The sequence below is a fragment of the Scophthalmus maximus genome, chromosome 20, assembly GCF_022379125.1.
Source record: "Scophthalmus maximus strain ysfricsl-2021 chromosome 20, ASM2237912v1, whole genome shotgun sequence".
NCBI lineage: Eukaryota > Metazoa > Chordata > Actinopteri > Pleuronectiformes > Scophthalmidae > Scophthalmus > Scophthalmus maximus.
The window spans coordinates 7645407-7658421 of NC_061534.1; the positions used below are offsets into that span (position 1 = coordinate 7645407).

At 42.4% G+C, this 13015-nt stretch overlaps 1 protein-coding gene across 2 annotated transcripts; it reads left to right on the plus strand.

Annotated features, from left to right (window-relative positions):
• Positions 1 to 57: 57 nt before the first annotated feature.
• rbm18 (RNA binding motif protein 18) lies at positions 58 to 12050 on the plus strand. Of its 2 annotated transcripts, none has more exons than XM_035607346.2 (6): positions 58 to 323; positions 1332 to 1445; positions 4996 to 5122; positions 6186 to 6272; positions 9456 to 9556; positions 11104 to 12050. In XM_035607346.2, the coding sequence occupies exons 2-6, from the start codon at positions 1339 to 1341 to the stop codon at positions 11285 to 11287; spliced, it is 606 nt and encodes a 201-aa protein (XP_035463239.1). In that variant the 5' UTR covers positions 58 to 323; positions 1332 to 1338; the 3' UTR covers positions 11288 to 12050. The 2 variants fall into 2 exon arrangements, with proteins under 2 accessions (XP_035463239.1, XP_035463240.1); XM_035607347.2 differs by having other exon boundaries at positions 77 to 323; positions 6186 to 6266.
• The last annotated feature ends 965 nt before the right edge of the window (positions 12051 to 13015 follow it).

Here is a 13015-nt window from a genome sequence, read left to right on the forward strand (position 1 = left end):
GGTTCCTATCTGAAGCGGGAAAACCACATGACCCGAAGAGACGCCGGGGCTGCCTGACGTCTAAAATCGAGTGCCTCCTCTGGACTCCGCATACAGCTAAACAAACTACAACATCACCCTGCGCCTTTGTTGCCAGACAGCGGCTATATATCGTTCCGGCTAGCTTAGCTGAGGAGGAAAAGGTTAAAGAAAAACGCCACACACAAAAAAAAAATGATTCGTGTTCCGTTTTGATGTAGCCGAACAATCCCGAACGTGGGATCAGTAGCAGATTTAGTCGAATAAATCGGTCGCTATACGAGGACGTTTGACAGAACGAGGAGGTAAGCTGATGACTGTTTAAGCTAGCTAACTGCTAGCAACCCACTGCTCGCCTAAAAAATGACAATTAACTGTTTAGTGGATAGATTTAGAGAATCGCGATTGAATGACCGACTGAGACGAGTCCCACCTCACACAGCCGGACACGTCTCAACTAGTTAACGTCAACGACGAGCGGATAGTGGTCGGTCGGTCAGCCTGCTGTTAGCTAAGCTAACGTTAGCGGGTGGAAAGTTAAGGAGACAACTTGGGGTTTGTTGGTTTTTAAGTTTTGCAAGACAGGGGTTAGTTTCACGACGCTGGAAACAACATGAATTCACCCTACATCAAACACCCTGATCCCTGTGAGGGAATGACTGAGGCTGGGTATCAGTGTGGTTCTCTAATATCACACCGCTGAGCTACTCCTGTGTGTTTGCATCAAACATATTTGATGATGACACATCATTATGGCTAAACCCCAAACGATGCGCTCATTATAAACACCTTAAAAATGAGAAACAAATCTGTGTGAGTGAACTGACATTGACGTTTTTATATTATTGAGGTGACCTACATCTGATTAACAAATTGCCTGACCCATTTCACTGTATACATCCATACATTTGTCTTAAAGTTTATGCTGATTACACATGTATGAAGGCATAACCATTTGACCTACCCATGACCTCTCCCTGCAATAAAGCACTGAGTAACAGTCCTTGCAGTCTTCACAGTTGGATGTCTATAAGTGATTGCATATAAAGGAGATGGGACCTTTTCTAATCAGTTCCCTTCATTTTGCAGACATTCTTAAACAATCATATGCGGAAAAATTCTCAGAGATACAAAATAGTGGTAATTCATAAGTCTATATTTTAGTCTTTTAATTAACGGCCTTCTTTACTGATTTTTGCACTGGCATTTCTCTTTTTAATGGCTTTTTACGTTGCACAGTGTTCATAAGTTTGCAGCCAACTGCTTTTTTTTTTAAGCCTGACTTCTCCGTCTTCTTTTCCTGCCTCCCTCAGAGTACACATGTCGTCTGCAGCAGAGACGGTGGAAAATGCCTCCATCATGTCAGAGAGTCTGGCCCATGACGGGAACCGCTTGTGGATTGGCAACATCGATCCCAAAATCACAGAGTGAGTAAATCCCCTGTTATTCAACAAACATCAGCATCATGTTGTAAGAGCAATCCCGTTTAGCTTTGGGACGTCTTGATACATATAGTGACACTGTAATTAATGCACCCTGCAATGTAGTTATCACATTTCAAGACATTAAAAGTTATTAGAATATAATCTAAAAGTATATCTCACAACAAATCTTTCCATTAAATCATGTGAACCAGGCAGGTGAATGAACAACACAGTTAGTGTTTAACTTCGGCAGCGACAAGTGTTCGATCTGAGGTGGCCGTAAAGGAGAGCGTGTTATGAACCTGAAGTAGTGCTTTTTAACGTGCCTGGCTCTGCCTCAAGAGAGGCAACACATTGTGTGCGCATATATGATTGATTAACTGTGTGCATAGTATGTGTGTGTGTGTCGCCGGCTGAGACTGAGCAGACTGGGCTGGGTGTGTGAAAGAGAGGCAGCGAGGCGTGGAGACCTGCTGCGCTAAGGAGCAGCCATCATTCCTCACTCACCTGCCCTGTTTACTCTCTCTGTGTCAGTGTGTCAGTGTGTGTGTGTGTGTGTGTGTGTGTGTGTGTGTGTGTGTGTGTGTGTGTGTGTGTGTTTGTTTAAGTACACAGTTGATGTTTGGGTGGCAGCTGGTAGAGGTGCAGGCTTCAACACACTGAGGTGTCTGTGTTCATTATTAGTCTGTCTTGCTTTACACGACATCAAGTATACAAGAAGACATCCTTCAGTTGTTGTGTTTGTGTGCGTGGATTTGTGTGTGTGTGCACTAGAGTGTGCACAACACTAAATGTGGGATTGGAGAACACCGTTACGTGCGATGCGATGGGGAGGGGGTTGGGTTTTTTTTCGGGGTGAGGGGTGTGTTTGTGTGCCTGTGGGGGCTGCTGGAGAATGTATGGACCGCAGCTCTGGTGGGAGTCTAGACAGGCGTTTCCTTCCCCTTCCCCTGCTCTGCTCTACTTCTCCTCAAATAGCCCACAGCTTTTTACAGTATGGAGGGAAAACAAGAGAAATGCCCGTGGCCCCTGATGCTGATTGGGAAGATTAATTAGCTCCTGGATAGCATACGTAATACTCCCTCTGTTTGTCCCGGAAAGCCAAAGCAAAAACCAGTGCAGAGGACCTGAAATGCAAGTTGCTGACTATGAGGCCAAAACATTGACCAACACAGATTGTTTTCAAAATATAAAATGAATAGTAAATAAAACATTACACTTTAATTTTTGCTGTCCTCTTGTCAGATAGATGATTTTTTACCTGTTTTATGACTAATCTCAAGTTTCCTCTGAGAAGAGGGATGAAAGTTTCCTGTAGTAGTTCTCAATGATGTGACTAGACCTGGAGGAAGTTCCAAGCATGTGATTTTGAAAAACGTCTTTGTCCTTTACATATTCTTTTTTAGTGTCTCTGAGAAAACTGTAATCCCCCTGCCATTGTCCTCGTTCAATGCTCAGTAAAGGTGATTGGCGTAAACCCCTCAAAGGGGCGGACGATATCGTATCCATACAGATTCTTCATCTTGCTTTGCCTTTGTCACAGAGCAGACACACAGCAGGTGTAACCACAGCTTTCACCACATGTTCGTGTTTCTGTGCTGTTGGCTGCTCAGAGAGGGAATTTCTCATTAGTGGTAATCCATCACCTTCTTCCTCTTTGTTCCTTTTGCTGTCGCGCTACATTGTAAGTTCTGTATCTGGAAGTTTTCGTGGTTTTTATAAAAGCACTTGTAACCATCATCTTACTCGTGACTGCATGCTTATGAGGAAACTGCAGTAAGCTGTCTCGTCAGAAAGTCCCCCTCACCTTCCCCCCGTCTTACCTGCACTTTTCTGGACCAAATCCTTCTCCCCTTTCCTTCCAACCTTCCTTCCTTCCTTCTCTGTGGTTCCCATCTTTTATCTCTCCTACCTGGCTCCTCATCTCCCCTCTCCCCTTGGCTTCTCCTCCTCTTCCTTCACCTTTCACCTTGCCGTCAACATCCCCTCTCTGAACTTTACCCTCCCTCTCCCCCACCTTTCCCTCCCTTTCCTCGCCTCCCCCCTCTCCTCCTCTTCCTCCGGTGGTTTTTACAACCCCCAGGAGGAGCGGCCCATTGTGGTTCAGCTCACCAGCATCGAAAAATGTTCTTGGAGTGTCTGCCATTTAATCTTTCTCACATAAACCACAAACATGCACAAACATGCTTTATGAATTAATTTGAATAAATAGTGGCATCAAAACACTTTGTGCATTGCGACATTAGTTGCATTTTGCTGAAATGGCAGACATTCTCATTTCCTGATCTGTGTTGCAGAGGTTCAGAGGTGCACAAAGCGTTTGAGTAGAAGAGCGAACAGAAGTACTATACGTAATATGGTAAACTTTAATTTTAGTCAAGGCTTTCCTGTTTAAAAGAGCCTATGGAGCAGGAAGAGCCACCCTCACATGGGAGGCTTACAGGGTGTTGTCTGGGAAAAGCAGAAATTCTCCTTGGCCCAAAGCCCTCGAGGGAGTCGTAGAAGGGAGGACGTTAGAACAACCTGTTGCTTAAAGCCACACGTCTCCTTCAATGTCCCACCTCGAGTCACATTTGTAAATGCACGCTTGCACATTAACTTTAAATTAAATTGTTGATATTTTAACAATTCTCTCATAGGTTATAGACCAAACAATTCATTGAAAAAATAATCTGCAGATTAATCAATAAGGTAACTAGCCCCCACATGCCGTCAGATGGCACAATGATGTCATCAGCCCTCCGCTCGCACATTGTGCATCAACAAAATTAAGAGTATCATTTCATACACAATGACAAAAGTGTGAGTAATTTGACAATAATGAAATGGAAAAGCACCTGCTGCTCAGCATGTGATGGTGTCCTGCAGTCAGCACCTGTTTTGTTTCCAGTCATATACAGTAGTAATGATTGTAGTCTGCATTTGACCCTGTACTCATTTGTCTTTTCACACTGTCACAAGAAATATATATTAATTTTTATCCCCATGGCAGCTAGTCAGGCACACACACACACACACACACACACACACACACACACACACACACACACACACACACACACACACACACATACACACACACAATGCATATCTCTTCAATGAGCACATATTTATGTCAATGTCCCAGGCAGCTCCACGCAGCCAGTGGATGTTGTTTGTGCGGAGCTCGGTGCCCATGGGGGATCTGAGGCTTCCTCTGTTTTATTCCCTCATTGTCCTGCTACTGTATCCTCAGCATTGTCTCAATAAAAGATTTACTATCAATGGCTGCCACACCAGCTGGCCTGCTGCTAAAAAGGTGTCGTGGAATGAAAGCTGTCGTTCTCATTAGCCCTGTCACTGACTTTTTAGGGTGGCAGATATAGTTTGGTACGGATATGTTTAGCAGTTTCACAGGGTCGGCTTACTGTACATAGTGCAAGGTGGGTGGGACCTTTTACAAAATATTGTTTTTGCATTTTACAATAAATACTTAAAATCAAAACCCACATTTTGTCACAATGTGCCTTCCTGTCTCTTTACCTACTTTCTCTCATGATGTCTCTCTCGGCAGGTATCACCTGGTGAAGCTGTTGGAAAAGTTTGGCCAGGTGAAACAGTTTGACTTCTTGTTCCATAAGTCCGGGCCTATGGAAGGACAGCCACGCGGCTACTGCTTTGTCAACTTCAGCACCAGAGAGGTACATGCAAGACAAAGTTCACCTTTCAGATTATTTATTATATTTTTTTGTTTTTATTAATGTCACTTTTTTAAAAGTTTAATTCTTGGAAACAAAGATCACAACAAAAGCACTCGGACAGCGCAGACCTCCGCCAAGGCTGGGAAAGTTTTGCTTTTTCAGCCAAAACTAACATTCCTGACTCTATTTGACCTACACAATTTTTTTAATATGTTATGTATTTTTGGAGATATAACTCAAAATGTCAAGTTTTAAGGCATGACTCAAATTTCAAGAAAGAATCTTTTAAAACATACCTGGGTCAAGATCCAAATCTGGATCCCACCCAAAGTGTTACCATTTATCTTTGATGTCAATTGTCATGTATATCCATTCATAACTTTTTGAGTAATCCTGCTTACAAAATGACAGACAAATGAAACCAATCACATAACCTCCTTGGCGGATGTAAAGATTGACAATTTTAAATAATAAAGTCCTTCATCCAATGCGAGTTATACTGATAGTGGACCTATACAGATGTTGTCAATGACGATAGTGTGCTGATATGCTTCCATCATTTCAGAGAGTGTGGCACATGACGGAAAAGAAAATAAAAGTCCGCTCAGCCTCACAGGTTCAGCGAGCGGTATTTGTTTTGGATCGAGTCTGGGGATCATGATAAACATCTAGTTTCACAGCTAGTGTCCATCAGTGGGATACAAAGCCCTCCCAAAAGGAATATACAGAGGAAGTGTGTGTTTATCTTACGCACTCAAACACACACAGACACACGCACACACACAAACAGAAGTACTTCATTAATGTAATTTAGCATCAAAGCCACTCATTTGATTAGACAAAACTGCTTTTTACTCACACACAGCAGACACACTAACACACATCAGTCGTGGTCTGTCTCTGTAAAGTGGCACATCATCTTCTATTATTGTCTCTGCCTGCTCTCTGTTGTGAAGGCTAATGATTTAATGACTCGAGTGTTGTCATCAAGGCTGATTTTTTTAATCATAATTGTAAAAAATAAATATCTGCTCTTCTCTTTTCTGTCTGTGAACGCCTGCAGGAGGCCGAGAGGGCGATCCAGTGTTTAAACGGGAAACTAGCTTTGTCCAAGAAGTTGGTCGTGCGCTGGGCGCACGCACAGGTGAGGGTGAGTGTCAAACGAAACATCTTTACACATCCTGACGACTCAGTGGACTAATGCGCATGGAAATTTATCAACGACAGTATGATTGTGGCTGCAGTGTGCGGCCTCCTCTATCATTTTTTTAAAACAACTCAGCGTTGCTACGTTGACGCCTGCCGTCCACACTACTTCGGAGTTTTTCGAGCGCCTTTTAAGGAGAAGTTTGGAAAGAAACGGAGACATTTGGCGTTAATGACGCAGTCAACTGCATTTGCTTCCTGATTGGTTCTTATCAGTCACGACTCTACTACCAGTATAGAAACCCCTCGTCTTCGCTCAACCATTGTTGTTTCTTGTTTTTAGCATTTTCTGTAACTTAGCAAGCAACTGCAGAGTAGACAATCTGCTTCCTGTTTGCACCGGCATGCACATGCTCAGTGTACTTGAAGGTGACATGCGTTTTCAGGTGTGTTAGTATGGAGGGAGATGCAAATCTAAAAATCCTTGTAGTTTTTAAACGCCATTTTAAAAAGAAAAAGTATTAGTATGGATTTAGCTTAAATATACATCTTTACATTAGAAGAATTATATAATCGACTTTCGGGGATAAATAACCAGAGTGTTATATAACCATAGACATAAACAAGCCTGAAAATTGTGGAGAAATAACCAATGATTCTTAAGATGTTAGTAGTTTTTTTTCTGACTGGGCCAGCAACTCAACTATTCTAAGCATCTTCTGCTTTTCATTTTCACATTACTTCTCCAGTAGTCAGTCCATGGAGAGGCAGTGGGATCCCAGCAAAGCTTATGCCTGTCTCTTAACAATGGACAGCCTACTGGCAACGGGCGAAGGGATATCCTGTATAGAGACGAATCACGCCCTACACGCACACACACACACGCACACACACACACACACACACACACACGCACACACACACACATAAACACAAACACATAGTAGGGTGAGGTCAAGGTCAACGCTGCCGCCTCCAAGACAACACGCTGTTGGATAAATCTGCTCACACGTTGATTGTGGCCCGGCTCGATGCCCCATTCCAATGAAAAATTGAAGCTCTGGTTATTGATGCTGTGATAAACCTTAAATTGCTCATATCCATGCCATTAACACCAATCTGTCTGTGTCATCAGGTGACTCAAAGGCAAAAATAATCCCAGAATTCAGAGTTTTACTTGATTTATTTTATACATTATTTTCAAATCATAAGTCCAATTGCATCTGTCTTTTGTTTTCAGCATGACAGGGCTCAGTTAGGGTATGAAAGCACAGTTTGGTTTGAGCTCTTATGTCAAATTAAACTTTAAATATTCAGTTATGCTGAAAGAGCTTCAAGTGAGACTGTTCCAGTCGATGCAAATCTCTGGGCTTTTTTCTTAACCACTGTATTTTGGTCAAGGACACGAGAACTGCTTGGATACTCCTGATGCTGAAGATAATCTGAGCAGATCAGCCTGTGAAACTGTCCAGCATTCTTTTACAGTGTAATCTTTACTTTTGTTATTTTAGCAATTTTCCATTAGTGGTCCCAGCGTCAGATTCAGCTAAATGTAATATTTTAGTTTTAGAGTCCGTCTTCACTGACAGAAGTAATTTGTCGAGACGAGTGAGTAAAGAAACAGTTGATGCTGAAGTTATTGCATTGCTTTGAAAGAGAGGAAATTGTGTTGAGGATTGTTCTACTCTTTACAAAAATCCATGGATGCACAAATCTAATATTTCAACAGTTTGTTCGATTGTGTCTTATTGGTACGAACGAGTCAACTTGGAATTTGGGAAATTATAGTAGAACAAATTATTGATTGATAAATTGAGAAAATGTTCTTTGCATCCCTAGTTACCTTATTTGTTTGTTGAAATAAACTTTAATCTGACTATAGTGTAGAATCTCATCATCACTGACCCGCTGTGATAACACCCCCCAACATTCCTGTTACTGTAATCAGCCCCTGTTTCTGTTGAGCACTTCCAACTCTGAGGTTTTTTTTTTGTTTGTTTTTTTACAGTGTAGGCTATCGACACGTTTTCATGCATTCCAGCTACATGCCTTTTAGGAATAGGTGGAAGGGAAGGGTCCTGGCTGGTGGAATGGTCATTGTTTCAGAACCTATTCTCGGCTTTTACGTGTTGTTCGTTTCTCGGCACAGAGTGTAATATCCAGCGTGTGCTTTTGTGCATCATGTATGTTACAAAATGTACCATCAGCAGCGCCACGTCCAGCAGCCGCAACATTTGTCAGATGATTTCCAAGCGTCAGATTCCTGCCACTGGCTGCTGCTGCTGCACCAAAACGCCGGCGTCTCTCATACTCATCATGTGACGTGTGTTTTGTTTTTTTCTCTCTCTCTCTCTCTTTTTTTTCTCTCTCTCTCTCTCTCTCTCCGCAGGTTTCGAAAATTCTGTGTTGGCTGGTGGAGATGTTTGGAAGGTGGTTTTGAAAGGAATGAGTGCTGACGTTGATTGTTGCTCTTCAGCTGCTCACATTTTATCCTCGCTCGTGCCTTTAGGGTGCAACTCTGAGCTGGACACACACACACACACACACACACACACACACACACACACACACACACACACACACACACACACACACACATACTCGGTCCCGTTTGGTCTCTATCTGTTTGACCAGACACAAACACAATCAATGCTACAGTTCAGTAACATTCGTGTTTGTGGGAGGAAGCTGGAGTTGGCGCTGCTGAGAACTGCTGTCAGTATTTGTTAGGAGTCCTGATGGTCTCCACTTGTCCAACTGTTCCTTCTTATTCTCTGCCAGCTTCTCTTTCTCTACTCGTACTGTTCCTGTTCAAACTTAGCACTAAACTGCGTCTCAGGTGTCAAAAATTCTATTCACAGTATTAGCAATGACTGACACAGGCCCTGGTACAGGAAAAAAAGTTATGCTGGTGTTTTTTGTGTATTTCGCAGAAACACAATTTCCTAACTTATTTGCGACGACAACATTATAGATCAAATATAGATGCTCTGTGTAGACAATCGGCATTAGGGACTAGGTCTGAACAGGACCGGTGTCGATCTTTAGTCTTAGGTCTATTTCTGTGACTTATCTCCGTGTCTCTGTCTTACCTTTTGTTTGTGTCTCTCCATCTGTGTCCATCACCGGTTGTGTATTTTTTTTTTTTTTTTTTTGGTTTGGTTTGGGCCATGTTTATCATCTACAGAGGTTTGAAGGTTTCCGTAACGACAAGACGATGCCTCCCAGCCTGGAGCCGTCATCCAGCGGTGCAGCGGATGACGGACCCGTAACAGCCAATCACCTCAGGTTGGTGCAAAAACACACACAACACACAGTATTTTCACTCCTCTTCAAGCTGCTTTATGACATGCAATGAGGTCCGGACATTCTCCTGAAAATTTTGCTGGAGGGGTTGTGTGTCCACATTTTCCGGAACCTTTCCTGGTAAAATTTCCAGAAAAATGTCAGAGCCCATGGGAGAAGCAGCGGAGCAAATCTCCGGGAAAATTCCCAGCGAGCGAGTGGGCGTGTTGATGACTGTAAATAAAAACACTGCTATCCGTAGCAGAATTATGGTTGTGTCCTGCCTCCTGCATGTTCTACCCAGACGCCACAGAATGTTCTGGAAATGATCCACAATCTTACAGTTTCCAGAGTTCATGTCTGAATGAGAAAATACTTTTTCCTGTTCCTTTTGTTTTGTATTTCCTCTTCAGACTAAGACAGAAGTTTTTATATCTGAAAACCTAAGCCTTTTGAAAACTTAAATAAAAATAAATGCAAATGACAGCCTCACGTTTTAGTGAGAACAAGGAAAGCTGAACCTGAAACTATTCTGAAAGCCTGGTCAGACGGGGTCAGAGGCTGTGGGACAATAAAGTTAAGAAAAAACAACAACTCAATGACTTCATTTTTCCTAAGTGTCAATATAGACAATTATCACATCTTCTCCCACGGCTACAAACACTTTAACCTGCAGATGTGTTTGGGTTTGGCCTACTGAACAAAACTAGAACTTTTTGACCGACACCTTAATCAACCTGTGTTGCAAATCCACCTACGCACATTCTCCACTCGTGCTCCTGCTCGGCCCCGGAATCTTTCTCTCCACTTTCACCACAAACCTCAGTTCACGTCGAGTTCATCTGGACCAACACTTTGGCTCCGCAAGCGTATGGTCGGAGACGTTGGAAGTTCTGTCAAAGCAAATTACAACATGTTTTCATTGTTGTGGCTGCACTCGCAACCTGACATTAACATATGCACACACGCTGCAAGTGCGCCAGTCGAAGGGGAGCGCTGCAGAGCTGGTAAAAGGCCTCTTGTGCTCGCGGTGTCGAACTCTCGCCGAGACCATCCAGCGCGCGTAGCAGACTATTCTGGGGTACTTCTCAGGAAAGGGCTGCACACTTTGATTCTAGTGCAAACGTCAAAATCACTCTCCGCACAGCGCAAGAGAGGAAATGTGTGCACGCTCTTTCCCTGCTTCCCTCTAGATGTTCCCTTTCCCTCGCTCTCACACACTCGTTCCCTCGTTCACTCACCTGCACAGTAATCTTTTCTCACAAGCTCCTCTCACGGGCTCCTTCAACCTCGGTTCTGCTATTTAAATACAGATTTTCCTCCATCTTTCGTGCAGCGCAACTCGTTCTTCTCTCTCCTTCATTTGTCTCTCCTAATACTAAGAGCACTAATGACTCCTCTTCTTTTCCCCTTCAGCCAGAGCTGAGATCTGTCCATCACTCGGCCTGTCTCCCACCCTCGATAGCAACACTGGTATTTTCCCCTCACATCTCTCTTTCTCTCTCTCTCTCTCTCTCACCCCCCCCCCCCCCCCCCCCCCCCCCCTCTAGTACAAGTGCTAAAATCCGCGCCATCGAGGCCAAGCTCCAGATGATGGAGGAGAATCCAGAAGACGACTACTCCGGCCCGTCGGCCTACGAGCACAACAAGCCACCAGAGAGGAAACGCTGGGAGCCCTACTCTAAATCACACCACAACAACCAGAGCAGGCCCTTCCGCAAGTTTCGGAGATGACCCCCCACCCCCCATGCTCCTGCTCATTCTGGAGACCCCCCGCCCACCACCACACCTCAGCCCCCACCTCCACACAAACAGATACTATACAGACTTTACACATCCTATCTGGGAATAAAAAGATTTTTGAACTTGTTCAAAATTCCTTCAGAACCTGGACTCTTTTGGGAGTAATCGCCGACGAGTACCTGAAGTGTTTTTGTTTATTTTTGCTTACAGTACGTCATTAGTTGTTTTTTTGTTTTTTTGTAGTTTTGGCTAAAGTACAGCCCATACCTGACCGCTGTGCAGGTTGGATCCCTCATCAGTCTGCTTTCTCATTGTTACAGAGATTCAGTTCAGGCTCGTCATCCAGCTGTGATGCAAAGCTGCTACAGGAAAGAACTTTTTTTATTGTTAGAGAAAGAATTCTCTAAGGTTTTTTTTTTTAAACTTCCAGATAACATTATTTAAATGAGACAGAAAAAATTAGGGACTTAAATATTCAGCATTTGTCTTTTAATTCAAGAATGAAGAGGAAGAAACTCAAAGATTTATAACAGGTTTGTATTTATGGAGTTTAAATCATAAAACACAAGAGACTCAGTGTAAGTTGCAGTGTGTGTGTGTGAAGTTTTTTTGCTTTTTTCCTAATAGTTTAACCCCCCAATCCAATTTTTATGCAGTTATTGTCCAATTATTTTTTTACTGATTTTCACGTGGTATGTAGTGTTTTATTTTTTTTTCATTTTAATTTTTCAATTAAAAGCGAATAAATGTCTAATCCGCCGCGTGTTGTGTTATGACACTTTAAAGATCGATTTCAAAATACAAGATTCTGTTAAATTAGTTGTGATACATTATTTCATTATTAGCCACATTTAATTGCGCTCTGTCTGCACACACTTGCTGATACTATTGGAACATGAGAAATTTGGCAGACGCTTCTACTAGAATAATAACCAAAAAAGCAGATTCACCGTTATTCATGGGTCAAAAATGTTTGAAATATATGAAACATTTTCTGTAATAACTGATAATCATGATAATTATACCATATTAGCCCAGTTTCCTTTTTTCCCTTCTTGAATATCAAGTGTTTTATTAATTTATGCAGTCCCCCCTAAGGGTTTTTTTGGTAAATAATTTGAATACTTAGATGTTTTTGATGTGATCTGAGTTTGATGTGACCTGGAGAGAAAAATACATTTCCAGGGTAAAATATGTTGGTCAAGGTTAAAGTTGGTTTGCGTGAAGAATGAATTTTTATTTTTTACCAATCGTAATAAACTCGCATATTAGGCTGTAGATAAACATCGCAACAGGGAGAGAGATCTGTGGAATACATGTACAAAATGAAAGAGTTCGTTCGCACTGAAGAAACCAAATCCTACCTCTTGACATTACCCAGTCGTGTTTTTTCTTCTTTTTTTTTTTTTTTAAACATTTCTCTGTAGTCACCACCCGATCTCAGATTCTGCTTGATGTCCGTTCGATCGGATGAACTGGATTTCTCTGCCATTTGTGAGCAATTATCTGTTTTCAATAATAAAAAAGGCCTATTCGTTAAAATATGATACGATCTTTTCTCCAGTAGAAGAACGACGGAGTTTGATTTATTTTTGGGGGATTTTGAAAGGAGAGTTTCTGAACTATTTAGATTTACAGATAATTGTGGAATCAGATTAATGATTGACAGCGATCCAAGTCGGTGTGTGTGGCCTCGTGCACATCCTGTCATGATAACCT

Excerpts from the sequence above, each read along its gene's own strand:
- rbm18 (XM_035607346.2), top strand. The coding sequence starts at position 1,339 with ATGTCGTCTGCAGCAGAGACGGTGGAAAATGCCTCCATCATGTCAGAG. Across the intron at positions 5,123-6,185 it reads TCAACTTCAGCACCAGAGAG|GAGGCCGAGAGGGCGATCCA; the intron begins GTACATGCAAGA and ends GAACGCCTGCAG. Across the intron at positions 9,557-11,103 it reads GTAACAGCCAATCACCTCAG|TACAAGTGCTAAAATCCGCG; the intron begins GTTGGTGCAAAA and ends CCCCCCCTCTAG.